Below are 20,765 nucleotides of genomic sequence, written 5' to 3' on the forward strand. Positions count from 1 at the left end.
ATAGTGAAATTGAGGCGGGTCTCCGATACATAGACCCCGTAATGAGCAAGACATTCCCCATCAACATGCCCTACATGTACTCTGAAATAAACCGATCACAAAGGTGACCTGCATTCTGCTTTGGACGCACATTACATTGTTAACTTTAATCGATCAACGGAGAACAAGAAATAGGCCAATCTATGCAGTTAGATCGAGGATATGTTTGATGACATCATTAAGTCCGTGTCACAAAATTTACAAGCATCTGACTTGGGGTGCGTCATCAGACACCACAATATACTGACGAATCCGATATATGCGCCACTCAGAGAGTGAGAGAATTGTAAGGTTAACACGTCAGGGAGTATCTACAGAATGTATTAAATATTAACAAGAACATGCCTCTCCATCAAAGCTTTCATCTCGATATAGAGACGATCGATATACTGAAGGAATGAAAAGGCTATCAATAGATTTGGCTGTGAAGGATCTCCTGTTGAGAACAATGTGTCTCGCACATGCCATAGCAATACGTTTTGCTCGTAGGTGTGCCATTTCTTTTTGACCTCATCGACAAAGCGGCTGACAGTCGAGGTACCATTGATAGCACTAGCGAATATTTTCATGCCTTTTCTATTGGGATCGTGACTCCAGATCAGACCTTTGATTTTAACGCGTCTTCGTTTATTTAGTCTTCCCGAAAAAGTCATTTGTCGGCTTTCCGTTTATTACGCTAGATCTCTATTATGAAGGATGCAGACGCCCGAGCACGTGTTTTTATCCACGCAAAATTGTTTGAAAACAGACAGTACGGGAATTGGTATGCGACGCCATTGGCAAGTAGCTAAAGACGGTTACAATATGCATATGAGACCTGGTATTGTACAATGACTGTTCGACACTTTAAACATATACACATGCGTTCCGCATTATGATCTTCGGCACGGTCTGTGTCCTTGTAACAAGCAAACCCTGTTTTGAAAACGTTACTTTTGAGTTTTCTGACACAAGGAATGTCGAGATAATATACTAGGTTCAAAAGATTGCCATTGACTTTTGAACTGTCTTCCGTTGTATGGCTCCAGGTAAGATTTCATTTAACAATGGTTGCTAAAGTCTGTTATTTTTCTTAAAGTATCATACAAACAGATACATATATTGTGAACGGACTATCGACCAATATCATGTACGGATTTCATCAGCGTTCCGGATTGCATCACGCTCAATGTTTTGTCACAATAGACGGGAGTTTTATTCTTGAGAGTTCAGAATGTGAGTATATGGCGATACACTGACTACTTAAGTTGATACTGACCAGTCTTAATGTGTTCTCTGACAAGAAGACTGGATGGCGATATAATGTAAACTGCAGTTAATAATAACCAGTCCCAATGTGTTCTCTGATAAGTAGACCAGATGATGTTATGATAAATTCCAAAGTTGATACTAACCAGGCCCAGTGTGTGCTCTGGTACGTCGACTGGATGCCTCATGGTTGAGCGCTCTCGCATACAAGATCGACATCGGTGAGATATCTAACAAAAGTAATTGTGTTATAGCTCGTCAATAATCAGTTCGAAAACAAAATAAATAAAACATCTAAAAAAACACTACACACAGAACTTCACCCCTCACATACCCTACCAATCCCAACCATTTTATATATATTCTGCCAATCTGCTATCAAAAACATGGCAATAATCATTTCGATCTTCCATATTTTCCTTTGATTCACTCTGTCAGCACAGTGATAAGCTGAACAGCCGATGCGGGGCGATAATGGGCTTTATGCTTGATACGGTAATCACGTGTTTTAATCCAAGGGTTCTACTCCATGTGTTTGATTTGTCTTTATTGTCGACAATGGTTAATCATTACCCATAGTCACAATTTGTAACTTTGCATTGTGTGTCTTGTTTCAGGAGGTTATTTTTAAATGTTTCCTTTCTGATGCAAAAATACTAAAAGGTAGTTGTCCTTGTAAGTGTTTGACGCCATGCATATATTTTAGTTTATACAACAATACTTTTAAACGTCGTTTATCATATTTTTGTGTTACTATAAAATGATTTATTGAAATAAAATTTCTTATGAAATAAAAGCAAAAATAACAGGGCTCAAAGATATACTACACTTCCTCAACAATAAAACAAATTTGTGAATCCAGGGATCATTAAAATAGCAAATGTTTCTAAAATCGGCCAGTGCGGCCTTTGGCCTTTAACAATTACTAATGACAACCAAAATCTAACCCGATGTAGAATGTTATGTAGAATTTCATCCCGTGATGCTATAATGTAAATATGAAGTAAATCTGTCGACAAATTCATGAGATATGTGTCCATAAGCTTGATCATTAAGAAAAAGTGGTAAAGTGTGAATTTTACCTTCAACTTTGATTGATGGATTGATACGGAGGAAATGTAAAGAGAATAAGTCTTGGTTTTTAAGAATGCTTTGCTTCGTTGGATGCACTTCTCATGTCAATAAACAAATTCAAATAATTTAATCTACGAGGGTTATCAAACATGTGCCCCCATACAATTTCAAGTCTGATCTGGGAATCGAGCCTCGGCCACCTAGATGAAAGGTTAGTGTATAACCTCTATCTAGCATTCAATTCTATGTTAATATATGCGGAATCTGAGTAAGGTAGCTCTCACATTTTTCATTGTATGTCAATCCTAATATTATCAATATATCCATTACAGCACCATTAAAACTTCCCTTCAACCTGCATATAATATATATTGAAAACGCGGGTGATGTGTTCACGTAATTCGTGATAATGATTATAATTGGGCAAAGTATAGGACGTTGAGTCAATTGTTAACTGTTTCTTCATCTAAGGGAAGCATTCATACTTCTTGTCATTATTATATTTCAAATGAAATATATATGTTGTAAAGGCTTCCGGAACATATGTCACCAAGGCAAGATTCGTGTCGCTTTCTACCGACTTAAGAGTTTTTTCTTTATCTAATTCGACTGAGCGTGAGAATAGTAAGCCAGAGTTTCTGCTTCCAATTTTCCTTCAGAGCATTTAAAATGTATTTCTACATTGTACCTGTTACATTAGCGATGTTATAACAATTATGAAAATATTGACAAAATTACATGCTTTTTCAAGCAACCATTTCACCTGTTACTTTCCTAGACAAAGAAGGATAGGAAAAGTTATCTCATTCGGTATAGTGTCAGACCAAACATTTATATACTTTGGGTTTTACTCCTTACAGAAACACTGAAAATATATAAATTCGGTTAAACACATTTGAAGTATATTTGATAATGCATTGCATGTATTAATTGTGCAAATAAAACAAAAGGAATAACATACAAACCTGTTCGGTGAAATGAAAGAGATTCTATATGACAGCTTCCTATTGTCCTTATAAGCCAAATAATGTCCAACTGTTTTATACCTAAAATGAAACTGTTTATCTCATTAAGCAAGAGTACAAATTTATCAAATGATGTAAGCTTCCTATTGTCCTTATAAACCAAATAATGTCCAACTGTTTTATACCTAAAATGAAACTGTTTATCTCATTGAGCAAGAGTACAAATTTATCAAATGATGTAATGTGTTTATCAACGCTGCATCATGTAGATAACATGAAATGTAGCTAGACTTGCGTAAATGTTAGTTTGTTTTGTTTGTTTTATGGGTTTATCTCTTCACACCAGATATGTGAGAACTAGCACCAGGTAGATACGTAGACAAAAGCTATATATTGATCTCATCATATCACGTAAATAGAAGACACAGAATACAATCCCTCGATTCTTCAGCTTGCTATTTTTACAAGCCGTATTTTACTAATAATGTGATCTAACGAAGTTAGAGCGACTTGGTTCAATGTTTTCCTCACTTTTATTATCACGGCAGCACATTACTGTGACGCAAAAACGCGTCTATGTAAACTTTTTCTCTGCTTTAAACTTTTTAGTTTACATCAATTTTCGAATCAAGTTGCATCAAATTATATCAATCACTCGCATGTCCGGATAGAAACGCGTGAGGGGTTTTACTGTGGTAGGAAAAGGGAGTACTAGAAGAAAACTAACGTAGTAGGGCAGGTGATCCCCTTACCCAATATCTATATCAATTTCTATTTTAAAGCAATGGCTGCAGTTTTTACTAAAGTGAAAAATGTTTGGTATTTAAAGGGAAAACCATATTTTTTCTTCGGCACAGTTTAAAATGCCCTTAAATGACATAGGGGACACAGGCGCCGCGGTGGTTGAGTGGTTAAGGTGTCCCGACACTTTATTACTAGCCCTCCACCTCTGGGTTGCGAGTTCGAAACCTTCGTGGGGCAGTTGCCAGGTACTGAACGTAGGCCGATGGTTTTTCTCCGGGTACTCCGGCTTTCCTCCACCTCCAAACCTGGCACGTCCTTAAATGACCCTGGCTGTTAATAGGACGTTAAACGAAAAACAAACAAAACAAACAATTTTACAACAAATTTTTACCTTCAATATGAAAACAAAAAAAAAGGTGATGTGGACGTTTGGGGGATTTCCTGCGTCAGTTTTGAATAAACTGCACAATGAAAGGTTATCAACCAAATTTAGATAGAGAGGTATTGATATGGGTCATAATGTAGGACAGACGGCCCTACATCAGTTAAATTACCTCATACAGACATTATTCCTGATTTATCCGGGTTTGTGATTACAGATGGTAGTTCTGATTAGGTTCTAGAGCATTCGGTTTAGGTCAAACTGTTATATTTTATCAGATGTTATCTTTAGTAAAGTGATGTATTGAATCTGTACACCGATTATGTACAGTTTATATATACATGTTTACAGATCACACAACGAGTTGTTGTTGTATATGGCATTTCTTTCTACAAAGTTAGTCATTTTTCAAAAGTTACAAAAACACCAGCTTTAGCTTGTGTTTTTTTTTTTTTTTTTTTTGAAACTTAAAAAAAATTGAAAACATAAAAAACGAGAGTAAAAGAAATACCATTTACAACAATTCTGAGTATTTGTGACCTGTTTCTACAACAATTAAAAAGCTTTATTACGTGTTTGAATTGACCCCCGTGTTTTTGTTTCTGATATCATTTGAGGCGTACGGACACGACCTTTAGTGTAATGCCGCTAATTAATTTACAATACTGACCATTTTCAGAAATCTGTGGAAATGTTATAATCTATTACAAATTATTACACGTAATTAACAAGATTATCATTTTCAGAGCATTAAATTGATTGAAATATTGAAATATGTAAAAATATGTATATATATATATATATATATATCATTTCCGTAACGGCGTGAAGCGGTTTACATGTGTCAGCCAATCAAAACGCCATTAATCACGTTATTAAAAAAATTGTCCCTGTCTATGTCCACTGTATCAGCCAATCAAACACATTTCGAGTTGTTTCCACGAGAGCTATATTAAACTGTATGTTTATACAACAGTTGTAATGATTAATTGATGCCTTGGGATTTGAATAACACCTTCCTATTGTGGTAGAAATACATATATTGTCCAAGTGCCCCAAGTTATATGTTTCATAATGTCTAAGCCAATCAATCTCTCAAAAAAAAGACTTGTGGCACTGTTCATTGGAGAATTACATGTTTTACGACATCACAATCGTATGTAGCATTGGTAATGATAGATTACATTATTTAATGTCTGTGCTAGCGATCAAACTTGGATCGTTCTGCTCGCTAATCTTACGCTCATCAGAACAATATGATATATATGGTCGTTGCAAATCTTTGTCTTTTAAATCGACCATTGATACCCCTTCAAGACTCGGTCTAATACGTATATTCTAAGATAAAAGTCATGGTTTAAAATTCCCTCCTCGCCGCAAATACTTAGGATCAACACCTGGAACAGCTTATTTTAGGTGTAAATAAGTAAACAATATAACGCAAGAGAAAAATAAAATGCGAACTTAAATCATTATTAATTTGCTTTTATTTCATTAAACATCGTGATTATTTATTTCTAAGTATGTTTTTTTTTCCAAATTGTCAGCCGGAATAACTTTTGCACAGGGATAAATTCAAATGGACGGTGTGAATTTATTCGTCTACTGCAATAGAGATTGACGATAGTTAACAGTTGTATACAACAGCCCGTTTTAAGGTGCTTATAAGTCATCAAAACGACCCGATAGGCCAGATATATTGAGGTAAAAAATCTGACGGGGTTTGACCACATGTACATGTCAATATCGGATGGCTTTGCACTCACTTGAATTGATTGTTAACTCTCACTCCAGCGGATACAAAACCAAACAAAAGTGAGTGTCCCTGTAATATGAAAGGCTGAAAACCAATATCAGATATAGAGGTATCGATATGGGTCATACAGTAGGATAGGCGACTCTATAACAGATGGATTACCTCATACAGACATGACACCTGATTTATCTGGGGTAATGATTACAGATAGCTGGTCTGATAAGATTCTTCAGAGTATTCAGTTTGGGGTCAAAATGTTATATTTATCATTCATCTACTTGAACGAAGTGCTCTATCGAATCTCTACACCGATTATGTACAGTTCATATCTATACAGATTACACAACAAGCGGTTGTTGTACCTAGCAACTTCCCAGCGTATGTTTCGAACTCGCAACCCAGAGGTGGAGGGCTAGAAATAAAGTGTCGGGACACCTTAACCACTCGGCCACCGCGGCCCGAAATCATTTGTCATGATTTGGGGATTAAGGATTCAACCTTTAGTGAAATGCAGCTAACTAATATGCAAAACTGACAACTTCAGAAATCTGTGGAAATAGTATAAGACAAACATTGTCGCGAGACATTCAGACATTGAATGGCTGTTGTGCGTAAATCAAATTAAACATCCATATGTTTATAATTGTTCCGTCCTCGTACGGATCTGTATTATCCGAAAACACGACTTGGTGATCTTGGATTTTGATAGAGAGTTAGTCATGTCTATCTCCCAGAAAGTACTACACGCATTTTTTTCAAATTTTCTAACGTTTTATTCATATGTTTATTTTATTTTATTTCATTTTTTCTTTCTTTCTGTAAGTCTCACACAACTAATTATTTAACTATACGTTATTATTAATAACACCATCCCCTCAATCAATTTAAAGTTCAAATGAAGTGGCATTAATGTCAAATTAAAGTTTAAAGATTTCCTTACCTGCATGAAAAGTCATGTCATTGCATGGGTTGAATATCATATAAAAGCACATCGGTATTCGAAAGACAGTAACTCTAATGTTTACAGTAGAAAAAACAACTCAACCTGGGAACCCCCTCCTTTTTACACCTGTAGTTTTACGTCATCATATTTAAAGTAGCAGTGTTATATTATTTCAAATCTCAAGACTTTACACCTGCTTCTCATATATAGAAAGTACTTATTCCATATGCTCAAGAAAATACCTACAACCCTCAGAAATACATTTTCTTTTGGGATTTGTCGCATGAGAAACAGTAGCTGATAGGCTGAATTAGTTGTACGAGACCTGTAAAAAAATGTTTGCATGTACTTTTAAGACTTTTCACCCGAATTTTACAATATATACTTGGAATATATTCAAAATGCGATCATAAATGGTGTGTAATGCTTGCACCACGAATGAAGCCGACAACACCCGCCATAAAAATCTAGGTCAAATTTGGGTAAAGTCACAATGTCATATGAAAATTAAACGAATAGCGAATGACAAATATGTAGTGCTCTCTTCAGTTAGTACACACTTTACTATCGGAAACATTTTTTTTTATAAAATGTTGGGAATGAGGATTAGGAAACTCGCTTTCAACCACACAATTATGTAATCTTGTAACACTCATGCAACCTACATACACAAAAAGTTGATCGCAAGAGTTCAAACTATATCTGAACATTAAATCTCTCGATAAAAGTAACAGAATAAATTCAGACATTTTAAAAATCAAATCAGAGTTTGATATTGCTTAATCTATTTAAAAAATGAGATAATGAACTACCAGTATAATTTTGCTAATAAAAATCAATCAACTCTAGATCACGCAAATTACATGCCACGGTTTAAGTCTCGCAAATAGTGTCAATGACATAAAGAACACACAAACGTATATCCTTTTGAAAAAAGTCCATTATAAAAGAAGCGAATAAACAAGAAGCCTGGACTTTTTATCTGTTGGAGTGAGAAACTCAAAAACAACCAAAAACTTACAAACTGTCTGTAATAATTTTCGGTAAAAACTTTGCAGCTTGTATAGGAGTTACCTCCCTTGCACTACACGGTAATCTGTAATTTTTATCAATAATTCACTTTGTCTTGTACCACTGTGCTGTTATGTTTTGGAAAGGAATTATATAGGCTCTGCCTGATGTCAAATCCCCTTGTCATTAATACTTATGTCATTAAAATTGTTGGAAATTGAAAAATCGAATTAACGGGGACCTAAGATCCGTAATAGTCATTTGACTTAAACTACCCAAGTACGGGTGTAGAAATAGTACACGAACTCAGTAGCAAATCGTGATACTGAGAACACGCGTGCAATACTGTATGTCGTCACGTAAAAATAACAACAAATTGTCAGGACTATATTGGGATGATTCCTAGTATGTTCCATCTACAGGCCATTTCCGGCTAGCTAATTAACATAACTTGGTCCGAAACATCTCAGGCTTTTTACTGGGAAGTTTCAGATAAATCATATGGGTTAGATTTGAAGAGAAGTTTTTATTACATTTTTACCAGTGAAATATCAAAAATTATTCATTCTATAAAAGTGATATTTTCACTATGATATTTTTTCACTAGTGAAAAATATCACTTTTGCTGATTTGACCAATCAAATTAATGATTAGAAAATACCAAAATAATTGACCAATCAGAAAGCCCGACATATATGTCAGCACCTGGACAGGGGAAACTACTTTTTTGTTTACAAATTATCGCTGTAGGCCTAGTTAGCATACGGGGTAGGTTTTTCGTTGATAAAAAATGTAATAAACAGAATATCTAACAGTGTCTTCAGTAATAGCAAATATATGCTTGATGTAAGCACGATATAATAGATGTACAGGTGAACGTGTACACGATGAGCGATCGAAACGAAGTGTGTTTGATAGATTACGAATAATGTTAAAACGTTCGGAGCGGTTTTGGTAAAAAGATGATATATACATCGGTCCTGTAATATCCTTCATGGAATTATATATGTAACCTTATCTATCTTGGATTTTGTTTTTAGAAAATGTCTTTTCTTCAACTAGATTGCATTGTCTTGTGACCAACCAGGGCTCCGATCCGTGACCATATTATATTATCACTCACACCATCGACAATTATAATGTCACATGTACGCGAACATAATCAACGTAGGAACACTTCAACATGGTAGATAAAGAAATAAATGCACAGTATTACACTGAGTTCGTTGATTCTACGACCAATCCCTGTCCCGCGGTAGGCTGTACAGAGAGGGATGCTGGTGTAAGGATTATCGTCAATTTCAAATGAATTTATATGTATGTTAACCTGGTTTTTTTCCTGTGATAAGTAAAAATGTTACAAACCCATCGCATCTACTGTAGCATGATTTTCCAAAACGTGGAGAAACACACCCTTGCCTCTACAAGTATGCACAATATGCTAGATATATGGACGATGTACGCACGATGTCAGCACGATGTTTTTGGCGTGTTGTGCGATCCCAAAACTGTATGTCTTCAAATAGATTTTTTGTTATTATTGCCACTTGATTTTTGGAGGGAGGTATAAGTCAGCAGTCCTTGGGGCAGTTTTAGTCTAAAATTGGATTTACATGTATAATTCGTAATTCATTTGTAGGTTTTTCTTGGATTACCACAAAACTGAGGGGATAATCCACCACCGACCCGGACCTTGCTTACAACTGGACGGCGCAGGTATGTTGGATCGGTAACTAAAATATGATCATAGTGATACTAAAATGATATCTTGTAATTACACCAATAACATACATTGTCATTTTAATTAACACCTATACTCTTGCATTTCTTTCATGTCATTAATGTTAAGCTAATGAAAACAATTATTAATGTAAAACAAAAATGTTTGATTGCAAGGAGGTTATATGAATTTCCATAAACGGCAGCGTCCGGTATATGTAAGACTGTCAGATTCATTATAAGTATTCCTGAACATTTCCCTATATCTTCAATATTCAGCAATTCATTATTACTTTATTAAAGATGGCGGTTCTGAAGATCTCACAGTGTTGGACAACGGATTGACCTTCATATCCTCAGTAAGTTTATATACTAATAATAGAAAAACCATACTAGAAAATATTTTGCATAAATAGCGTACTAGAATTTATCGTTTATTAACAGGTCATTTTTGTTCTGTATGTATATATACATATTAAAATTGACTATTGTGCATATCCCAATACCTTATTAATTATGTCCCTCTTTAAAACGCTTTATTTAACCACAATGTGACAAATATCTAAAAAAAAAATGTAGCGGATTTGGAATAAAATGGACGCAGCAGTTGGATTTCAATGTAAATAGATTTACGGAATATATCACAACCAGTGTATGGTTTGAGTGTGACATTTTGTATTGATTGTCCTCAAATGAACAGGTCTTTCTGACTACACTATAATATATGTATTGCTATGAACGTTGAACATTTCTCAAAACAGTTTTTTCACATTTCAATATGGATTTGTCAATGTTACTGATATTACGAATTAAAATATGTACGTATAGTTTCAGTTAAACAATCCCAGTATATACTTAATTTACTAGTTACAATAGTACATGTATGTATATAATTAAACATTAACATTAAATTAACATTGAAAATAGGATAATATGACCAAAAAAGAAAAAAAAAAACACACGTAAGCGTCACATTTTATAGTATCTTGATTAATTTGATATCTCTGTAAGAGAGGAATCATAAAGATAATGTTTACACTTTTTTTTTACTCTTCATGTTGATGGGGACAATGAAGAGACCAAAATTAATCGATGAAACAAGGTCAATATACACATGAACAGAGACATATTTACTCAAGGATCCTTGAACAAAAGCATGAGAAGGATATTAGCAGACATTAAGGAAACATAGGCGAAACACTTTTTATAACCCCGTTTAATATAAATGGAAGCAGATAAAGCCTAGTGTGTTCTTTATTTCAGGGATATTTTTCTTGGACTCGAGGCAGAATTCTTCTTTTTGACTTAGCCAAAACCAAATCCGAGGTCAAAGAGTTGCATATTATCAGTTCCAGTCTGAATCAATCGGATTTATCTTTTCATGGACTATCTGCATGGCATGACAGTAAAACTGGTAAGCAATTTATTTAGTACAAAATGTGTGGTGATCACTATATCACTTATACCTATTGCTGTATGATGGTCTGCATGTACAATGTTATAGCAATACTAGTTGATAATGAAGATGATTTACTTTTAAAGTGCAGCATACATACTGTTACAGGGGAGCTCATTGTTATTTATAGTATCAGATATCATCCATGACCAGACCTGCTACTATATGGTCTGCCATCTAACTGTTTCAGGGGAGATCACTCTTATGGTAGTAAATCATGCCGGTCCGGGAGATCAAGTGGAAGTGTTCACGTTCCAGAAGGACTCCAGCTCGCTGCTTCACGTCGAAACAATTATTTGCCCGAAACTAAAATTGTGAGTTCTTGAAAAGTGTCTGCCGAAACTATGAAAATATGCTTAAATCATCGAAAATCGTCCGTTTGAATCTGAAACCGGAGAGTGTGTCCCTCTCCGGGAAACACTGAAATGGGGTTTAATTCCTTACGTATGAATGGATTCAGACGAAAATTCATTTGAAAAATTGTATTTCATTATTCATCTATTTCATAATCTCTTAATTTGGTGAATATATGTTCCCTTGACAGTTATAAGAACAGAACGTTCAGGTCTTCTTTTTGGAGACTCATTTCTATTGTACTTAATGTCTTTTCAATAAAATATTACGAAATAAATATAATTAATGAATTATAATTAAATGAATAAATAAATAAATATCAAGATCAGATTATCATTCCGTCTAGATTGCAATTAATTCGGATCATTTGATCGCGAAGTATGAAAGATGTTTTCAAAATGCTGGTCGTTACATCCATATTGTAATTTTTTTCTGCATCTAAATTTACTTCAGTATGAATGATCTGGTGATGACAAGCAGCAGGACCTTCTACATTACCAAGTTCAGCGCACTGAGAGAAAACTATTTCCTGGAAGGGCTACTTTTGCTTAAATTCGGCGAAATTCTATACTATGACGGCAGTGACTTTCGAAGCGTAGCACGGAGCCTGCATATGCCAAACGGCATCAATATATATCACCCGACAAGAGGTGAATATTTAGGTTTATTACAAAACGACAGCACAAGATATTGAAATCAATGTGTAGCCAAGGCCGGGAGTCAAAACTGACATACAGTATATATGACATTCCGCAAAAAAAAAAAAAAAAATAAATAAATAAATAAAAAAATAAAATAAAAAAGGATGCTTTATCAGAATCTATAAAACGAAGGCAAATACGACGACAATATCGATTTGCAGAGGGAAGTTAAAACATGCAAGAATATTAAGACCAGGCGTTTCGGAAGAGTAAACGTCTTCTGCTTCATCGCTAGTACCTGCCATGCAAATCTAGGTTCTAGGTCAAATCATGCTCAAAATGAGAACAGTTTGGTGACAATGAAGTTGTCTCTTCATCACAGCTACATTAATTGTAGGACAATATTAGACAAAATCAGACTAATAATTTGTACTAGGTAAGGCGTGGAAAGGATCTGTTACAAGAAATACAAGAATGTTATCTTCGAACTTATTTGACCACAATTGGGTGTTTTTTTATGAAAGCTTAAATGGTGTATTTAAAAACAGGGAAATGGTCCTGTGAATTGGTCTACTTAAGTCTGCCCGCAAGTAATATACAAGTATGACGGATCAATATTTTAACAAAATAATGTTAACAGTTGACATTACATTAGAATATGCATGCACACATTAGCTTTTTCTTCTTCTATTTGAGAACATTTGAACTTTTTTTTTAAATGGTTGATTTTTGTAGGTATCTGTACGTCTCAGAATTCGGAGGGAAGCAGTTAAAATCATATAGTATTGCTGGCACGGAACTAGAACATGTGGAGGTATGCGTTGGTGTTATAAATCAAGCACATAATCATGGCACGATTTGGTCTTAAATCATACAGAAAATTAAACCTTTACATGTATCATCGATATAAATACTGTTTTGCCGATATATTTGATTTATATGCCTACTGAATATATGAAAACCTATAGTAAAATTCTATTGATACATTAATATTGTACATAAATATTAAATTCAAATTAATGGTAAACTATTGATCATTTATTTTCATTAGGATTTGTATCTGGACACTCATGTGGACAACATAGAGGTAGAACCAGCATCTGGTAATTTGTGGGTGGGTTGTCATCCCAGCTTACATCGACTGGTCTCGGCATCAGGCGACGTCGGTTCTCTTTCACCTTCACAGGTAACACGGGGGTATATGGTATATTAAAATAATTCAAGGTATCATGTCACGACACATGCATATGGGGTATAGGATATATTAAGATAAGTTAAGATATCAGGCCACGACACATGGGATATAAGGTATATTAAGATTATTCAAGGTATCATGTCACGACACATGGGGTATAGGGTATATTAAGATAATTCAAGGTATCGGGTTATGGCACGATGAGTTTAGGGTATATTAAGATAATTTAAGGTATCAGGTCACGAAACGAGGAGTATCGGGTATATTAAGATAATTCAAGGTATCATGTCTCGGCACGAGGAGTATAGGGTATATTAAGATAATTTTAGGTATCGGGTCACGTCACGAGGAGTATAGGGTATATTAAGATAATTCAAGATATCATGTCACGGTACGAGGGGTATAGGGTATATTAAGATAATTCAAGGTATCATGTCTCGGCACGAGGAGTATAGGGTATATTAAGATAATTTAAGGTATCGGGTCACGACACGAGGGGTATAGGGTATATTAAGATAATTCAAGGTATCATGTCACGACACGAGGGGTATAGGGTATATTAAGATAATTCAAGGTATCATGTCACGGTACGAGGGGTATAGGGTATATTAAGATAATTCAAGGTATCAGGTCACGCACGAGGGGTATAAGTTATATTAAAGATAAATTCTAGGTATCCGGTTACGACATGAGGGTATATATGGCTTCTGATTTGAAGTGGCTTTGAATAAACTGTTTCAGAAAGTAGCAAACAACATTTGTCAAGCGCCTGAAAGTTTGGGGACTCTCCAAATCTTGTCGACAAGTAGTTCAGATAGTATCCAAGGACACCATTAATGCCATGTTTTATTGAGACAAAATGTTTAAATATGTGACATATTTCATTAAAAGTGTTAAGATAAAGAATTGAATGATACACAGCTAATTTACGACAATGCTTTATTTCACAAAAAATAAAAACCGGTTGATTTAAATTACGTATACCTGTTACAATAATAAGATACTGTCCGATTTTGAAAAAGATCCCATGCGTATAATGAAAAATTCGAGGTATCCCTTTCGAATACAGGTTTAAGTTTGGGCATTTTAAAATTGTCCGCTTGACAATAAGTCCTTTTTTCTATCAACTTCTGACGATCTATTGTTATCTGATATTGCGTTTTGATATACTTATCTATTTTTTTTATTTAATCAGTCGATTGTTTGCTCACAGATTCTGATGGTGAGGACGACGGAAGGAAAGTTTAAGGAGACTGTGGAGGTGTACTCGGACTCCGGATATGAATTGAAAGCATCTACTGTGGCCTCTGTCTATAAGGGGAAAATGATAGCAGGTACTCTTGGGTCGCAGCTAATTGTATGTGATCTTCAGAGTAATGCATAAATGAAGAATATTTCCTAACTATTTTTTTTTTATCTTTGACAAAAGATGTTTTTTTTCAACGCATTTTGTTCATCATGGTCACATGTTTGTGAATTACATCTTCATACAGTTCCATTAAAGTTATATTTACATACTGTATGTCATACGGAACTAATATAATCAGCTGTTTAACTGTAAAATATTGATATTTTTGTGGTTTTTATTTAATCACTATCCATATTTTAATTAGCAATTGACCACATCTTTAAAATTTATTTGTAAAATGTCGCGACAAACATGCGTTCACATCTAAAATGATGAAATAATTAGCGGTATCTGAACAACCTCATATGTTTGATCGTTACGCGGTAAAGTATCAGAGCATCGCATTGTACAATTGCCATATATACTGTATAGTCGGTAAATTTTGTGGGGCTGATATTTCGCGGTTGTCCCAGTCGGAAGTAGTTCGCGAATATTTGAAACCGCACAACAACACTTTTCAATATTCTGCATTTCTCTAAATTTGTTAATATATACTTATATTCGTTGTGCATTTATTTTTTGCGCTATATTCAATGACCGCGTATATGGCAAAAACAAATCACTCACAAAAATCACCAAGTATACAGTATGAAACAGATAACCATGTGCTTCATTGTAAAATCATCAAATATCGTTCTGTTAAGGTGTTAGTCGATAAATGATAGTAAAAGTATCATTGAAAAAAATATCAGATGTCTTGTGTTTAATTTCTAAAGCTCCAATTGTTTTTAAATGTAAATCAAAAGCATGCTCATACACAAAACAGATAGGTTTTTAAGCGGCACAATTGTAACACACTCGACTTGCACCTATGCAGCCGGGGTTCGATTCCCCAATCGGACGTGGAACGGGATTGGATCATATGTTCGACGACGTGGGGTATCCCCAGATACTCCAGTTTCCTCCAACACTCCATTTTGTATTGACACTACCAATTAACATCGAAAAAGTGTCATGTTGAATGCCGATTCGAGTAAGTTTCCTTTTCCAAATATAAATGCCATATGTATAATCACGATAAAATTGTCGCGGAACAACTAGCTTTGATGCGCAAAGAAAGTTTTTATGTTGCGTTGTAGTTTATGTTAAATGAATGGCATGCATCTATAATATGTAAAGAAGGAGCGATATTGAAAATTTGCCCCTAACGGAACACCATACAAACAGGCTATCTTATACTTTCTTCATTAATACTAAATACATTTCACTCGTGTGGCTAATAGTTTGATATGTTTTCACTCGTGCTGCGCACTCGTAAAACATCAAAATATAAGCCCCACTCGTGAAATATAAACATGTGTTTTTATTGAAGCACGTTTAGATATCCCTATATATCTTATACATCATTACGGAAAGTGCGATTACATAAGTTAAAATCACTTGTGTTCAATTCTTTTGTAATGATTTTGCAATATGATATGTTTAAAGTAAGAGGAAACAACAGCATTTGACTATAATCCGTGCTTTAAAGCACATCAATCGCCATACAAATACCAGTACATGTTTTCGTTAATTCAAGAGTTATTTCCCCTGGATAATACTTTTAATGACTTCCTTGTATTTCATTCCCTAATTAAGAGTGTTTGTAACGCTATTCTATTTATTAACACATGTTACATGTTGAGTTTGCGTACACACGGATGCGATATGTGAGTGCATGTGGTACGGGTTAGACGTTCAAAAACAAAAACGAAACAAAATGTCATAAAAGAAAAAGAAAATCTCTTTTTCTAAGTCTTTTATCCTTTGGGTGTACTAGGATTCTTCGAAGTGTCATGTGTGGCTTTGTGGCTGTTGTTATGCCGTGGCGGCAGTATATCCTATGGGTGGTTTCCGGAAATACCTCTGATATACGGAATGACCACTTGGCCTTTAATTGGTTCCCCCCCCCCCCCCCCCCCCCCCCCCCCCCCCCCCCCCCCCCCCTTTATTTTTGACACAAGGGCCCATTCAGGATATTCACGTGTTTCCATTGCCCTAGCTATGTGGTTCTGCTTTTGTAATATATCCTGCTGTTCTGTGACTATAGTCTCACATCTATTTAACATTGTTTCTAGTGTAAAGGATGGTGAGACTTGAAAAATTACAGTAATTATTGTTGTATGTGTTTGTTTTTTTCGACAAAGAAAAGCGCTTGATCTGTCACATCTTTATTATTGTCGCAATCAAATATAAAACATGTACATTAATTGGTTTTTCTTTTTTTCAGTTTTGAAATATTATCCATTCATCCTTGCATATGTATGCTATACGGTGGAACATTTGTAAAATACATATACATACATTTTACAGCAACAAGTGATAGTTTTCATCATCTTACATTTGATATGCACAAGGCGGAAAATTGTATATAATAATATAGTCGTCTTTTCAGTTAACAGTTCCAACAATATAACGTCACCATTGTTCAATTTAAAATCTCGCATTTTATCGAAGTGTATTTTATTAGATACATCGACTATAACTCCGCCCTGTAGCTGTTCCTATCTGGTCATATAGGTTCATAAAACCTTCCATCGCTTGATATTCTTGTGCTAGACATTCTATATAAGACATTTTGTTGCGAACACTTCTGCTATTTAGACAAAATCAAGATATTTCCCTACTACCTTCCTGACCTGGATTCGTTTCTATGTTATTACATAGAAAATTTGACAACTAAAGTGTAATAAGGACATAGGTAAAGATATAAGACTTCATTATTGTAGGTAATATATATATATATATTATATATAGGGTCTAGTAAGTAATAACGACGGTATAAACCAATAAAGGTACTGGATCCTAACAAACAAATGTTGGATGCGTATTACTAGAAATAGATATATGTCAAGTAGTAATAACGACAGTACAGACAAGTAAATTGTCAAATTTTCGAGGCAATATGCCCCTTTATCAAGACACAGGTAAATTACATACGATCACATATAGACATAATACATGGAACAGTTACACAAATATAGTAGGTATAAACAACAAAAAGTATCATAATGTTGTAAAAATGATCCCCCTCGGTCGATACTAAATTCGCCGAGGGCCTATCCCAGATAGCATGACTACGTTGGGCCAACGTTGGCCCACAGATGTTGACTACGTAGGGCCAATGTTGGCAAACTACGTTGGCCCAATGTAATTTTGCTCATCGGCCCATCGTTGGCCCAACGTGTTGGCCCATCGTTGGACCAACATTGTATGTCAGATAGCCAATGTTGGCCCATCGTTGGACCAACATTGTATGTCAGATAGCCAATGTTGGCCCATCGTTGGACCAACATTGTATGTCAGATAGCCAATGTTGGCCCATCGTTGGACCAACATTGTATGTCAGATAGCCAACGTTGGCCCATCGTTGGTTTCAAGTGTGTATTTCCAACTAATGGTTTCACCTTCATAGGCCCAACATTGGCCCAACGTAACAAACAGTAGATATAGTGATGCTTATGTGTAATGCTGGCAGCATAAAAATTAATCAGTTGTCATATTGGCAGTGCTTTACAATTTATTTGTATATGACGACAATACAGTGATTAAATGTACATTATTCTCTTTTACAATCAACAGTTTTGAATACAGTATGTTATTGTATCATTATAAAGAGTCAAAACTGATAAATGATTATCAGATGTTAATTTTAGTTATCTGTCCCAGATCAGTCCTGTTCGGAATTGTCACTAAGCACAGCATTGTTAGTTGCAGTAGCTGCCTGTTGTATCCTTTTTTGTTCCTCTCTCCTTTTCCTGCCACCATCGCGATCACAAGCAAATCTGAACCAATCTTTTGCAATTGCTGCAATTTCCGAATCTGTTGCTGTCGCACACAGGCGGTTCTTCCTTACTGTAGCTGTTGGAATAAATAAACAATATATCAAATCTACACAGAATGTAAAAATCAAGCGGCACAGATGGCCTGAATCGCTAACCTGGACATTTCTGCAGTTATGGCATTATGGCATTAAAGTAATTTACATTATTATATAGAGATTATATATATATATGAAATTTGTCAAGTAGTAATAACGACAGTACAGACAAGTATTTTCGAGGCAATCTGCCCCTTTATCAAGAAACAAGGGAATTACAAACGATCTGACATTGAACATGGAACAGCTACACAAATTTTGTAGATAAATATACTTAGTATATATGTGTGTGTGTGTAGGAAATGAAAAATAAATTCTGAAAACTTCATGACCCCGATATCTAGCAAGCAAAAGTGTACGTACGGTAGTGTACGTACAGCAGGTGGTCTTGTGGAATTAATTAATATACTAAAATTACTTCAGGAATTGAAACATATAATTAAAAAGAAAATCATATAGCCTACTTACATTGTCTTTTGATCAAAGAAATGCTCTCTTTCTTCTTCGTGATTAATCCAAATATCTTCTGTGTAAGTCGAAATAGCACTGTACTGTGTACAACCAGTTGAACAGCTCGGACAAGGTCCCTGATAAGAATGTAACATCTGCAGGCAGCTTGACCATCCCTAGTATCAGATGTCACGGTTACCAAGGGAACTGGTCCGACCCTTGCTGTGAGAAGCGCTGACCCAGTTTTGTGGGCAGTAAACATGCATAGATAATGGCATCCTTAAACCGGCCACTAAAATATTTACCAAAACATTTATGTCCTTGTTCCTGTTTTACTACAGTATAAAAGACTTTAATTTATGATTAGTTATTCTCACGCAAACAATACATTTTATTATATAGTGATTTTGAAAAAAAATCACTATTAAAAAATCTTATGAAGTGTATTTTTAAAAATGGTTGATAATATATATATCAACTTTGATTACAGATAATCACTTTTGTTTGAATTTGTTGTAAACCTGCTTGGGCTTACAACATCGGGTCAACGTAGGACCAACGTTGGACCAACCTAGGTAATTCAGCACTGAAATGTACTAACAGAGGGCCAATGTTGGGCCAACATAGTGTTCCCAACTTATCTTCACTTGCTGTCGAGTAAAACAAGTTGTTGTTGGGCCAACGTCGGGCCAACGTTGTATGACCAACGCCAACCATTGGCCAACCGTACAACCATATGCCAACGTTGGACCAACGTAGTCATGCTATCTGGGATCATGATTAATAAGGAAACGTCTTTGGTGGTATACAGATGCTAAAAGTAAATGAATGAATGAATGAATGAATAAATAAATAAATAAATAAATAAATAATATAACTTAAAGGTTTAACAGAAAAGCATCGCGGGTCGATTCGATGTGATGGCAGCGCGTGTTATGTCATGAGTGTTTTTGTTATTGTTTTTTTCCCTCGATATGTACATTTCGTCCCGCAAAACTCGGCCCAAACAGCGGGATGCAGTGACAATATCGGGTGGCCAATCCCATATTAAAATTAGTTCGTTTAAATGAAATGGAACAAGTTTTAAAAACATATAGATGTAATTGTGTAGAAAGGTAAAATTTAGACATTAGAAACCAAACGAAAAGGTGGTCGAAAGATCCTATTATCGTGACGAAAACCGAATGTCAGGACGACTCGACTCTGGTTTAGATTCATTGACGACATCGAGATCAAGTGGACATCCGGTAGAGAGTTCCTCGAGGAATTCGTTCGTAAATATAAAGTGAAAGTGTTCAAATGAAGTTAACAAAAATATCACCGGATATCAAAATTTAGGGACTAAATCACATTTTGACATTGTCGTATTTCATAACAATGTAGATAAAAATGTAAAGCCGAAATGTGATCATTGACCAAGTGGTCTGGTATCCTCAGTAACCTGGAAACAAATACCATACCTTCCCCCTCACTCTCAAACCCACACCAACACACAAAGTAGTATGAAATCGATTTTAGGCT

General features: G+C 35.2%; 2 protein-coding genes across 3 annotated transcripts; one reads left to right on the plus strand and one right to left on the minus strand.

Annotated features, from left to right (window-relative positions):
• Positions 1-2,510: 2,510 nt before the first annotated feature.
• LOC117326556 (serum paraoxonase/arylesterase 1-like) lies at positions 2,511-15,080 on the plus strand. Its single transcript, XM_033883313.1, has 9 exons — positions 2,511-2,572; positions 9,802-9,878; positions 10,185-10,240; positions 11,145-11,295; positions 11,528-11,651; positions 12,282-12,341; positions 13,068-13,146; positions 13,384-13,518; positions 14,741-15,080. Exons 1-9 carry the CDS (start codon positions 2,511-2,513, stop codon positions 14,909-14,911), a joined length of 915 nt encoding a protein of 304 aa, XP_033739204.1. The 3' UTR covers positions 14,912-15,080.
• Positions 15,081-18,371: 3,291 nt separating this feature from the next.
• On the minus strand, positions 18,372-19,987 carry LOC117326124. 2 transcript variants are annotated; one of them, XM_033882751.1, is made up of 2 exons: positions 19,263-19,987; positions 18,372-18,769 (listed from the first exon to the last, which is right to left on the minus strand). In XM_033882751.1, exons 1-2 carry the CDS (start codon positions 19,504-19,506, stop codon positions 18,585-18,587), a joined length of 429 nt encoding a protein of 142 aa, XP_033738642.1. In that variant the 5' UTR covers positions 19,507-19,987; the 3' UTR covers positions 18,372-18,584. The 2 variants fall into 2 exon arrangements, with proteins under 2 accessions (XP_033738642.1, XP_033738641.1); XM_033882750.1 differs by having other exon boundaries at positions 18,398-18,775; positions 19,263-19,847.
• Positions 19,988-20,765: the final 778 nt, after the last annotated feature.

The sequence above is a fragment of the Pecten maximus genome, chromosome 4 (assembly GCF_902652985.1).
Source record: "Pecten maximus chromosome 4, xPecMax1.1, whole genome shotgun sequence".
In the NCBI taxonomy this organism is placed as follows: domain Eukaryota; kingdom Metazoa; phylum Mollusca; class Bivalvia; order Pectinida; family Pectinidae; genus Pecten; species Pecten maximus.

What these genes read in the sequence shown, in the direction of transcription:
- LOC117326556 (XM_033883313.1), top strand. Translation starts at nt 2,511, where the DNA reads ATGTGCCCCCATACAATTTCAAGTCTGATCTGGGAATCGAGCCTCGGC. An exon ending in ATGGCATGACAGTAAAACTG is followed by an intron (nt 11,296 to 11,527) that starts GTAAGCAATTTA and finishes TAACTGTTTCAG; the next exon opens with GGGAGATCACTCTTATGGTA. An exon ending in TATATATCACCCGACAAGAG is followed by an intron (nt 12,342 to 13,067) that starts GTGAATATTTAG and finishes TGATTTTTGTAG; the next exon opens with GTATCTGTACGTCTCAGAAT.
- LOC117326124 (XM_033882750.1), bottom strand. Translation starts at nt 19,506, where the DNA reads ATGTTTACTGCCCACAAAACTGGGTCAGCGCTTCTCACAGCAAGGGTC. An exon ending in TTCTTTGATCAAAAGACAAT is followed by an intron (nt 18,776 to 19,262) that starts GTAAGTAGGCTA and finishes TTATTCCAACAG; the next exon opens with CTACAGTAAGGAAGAACCGC.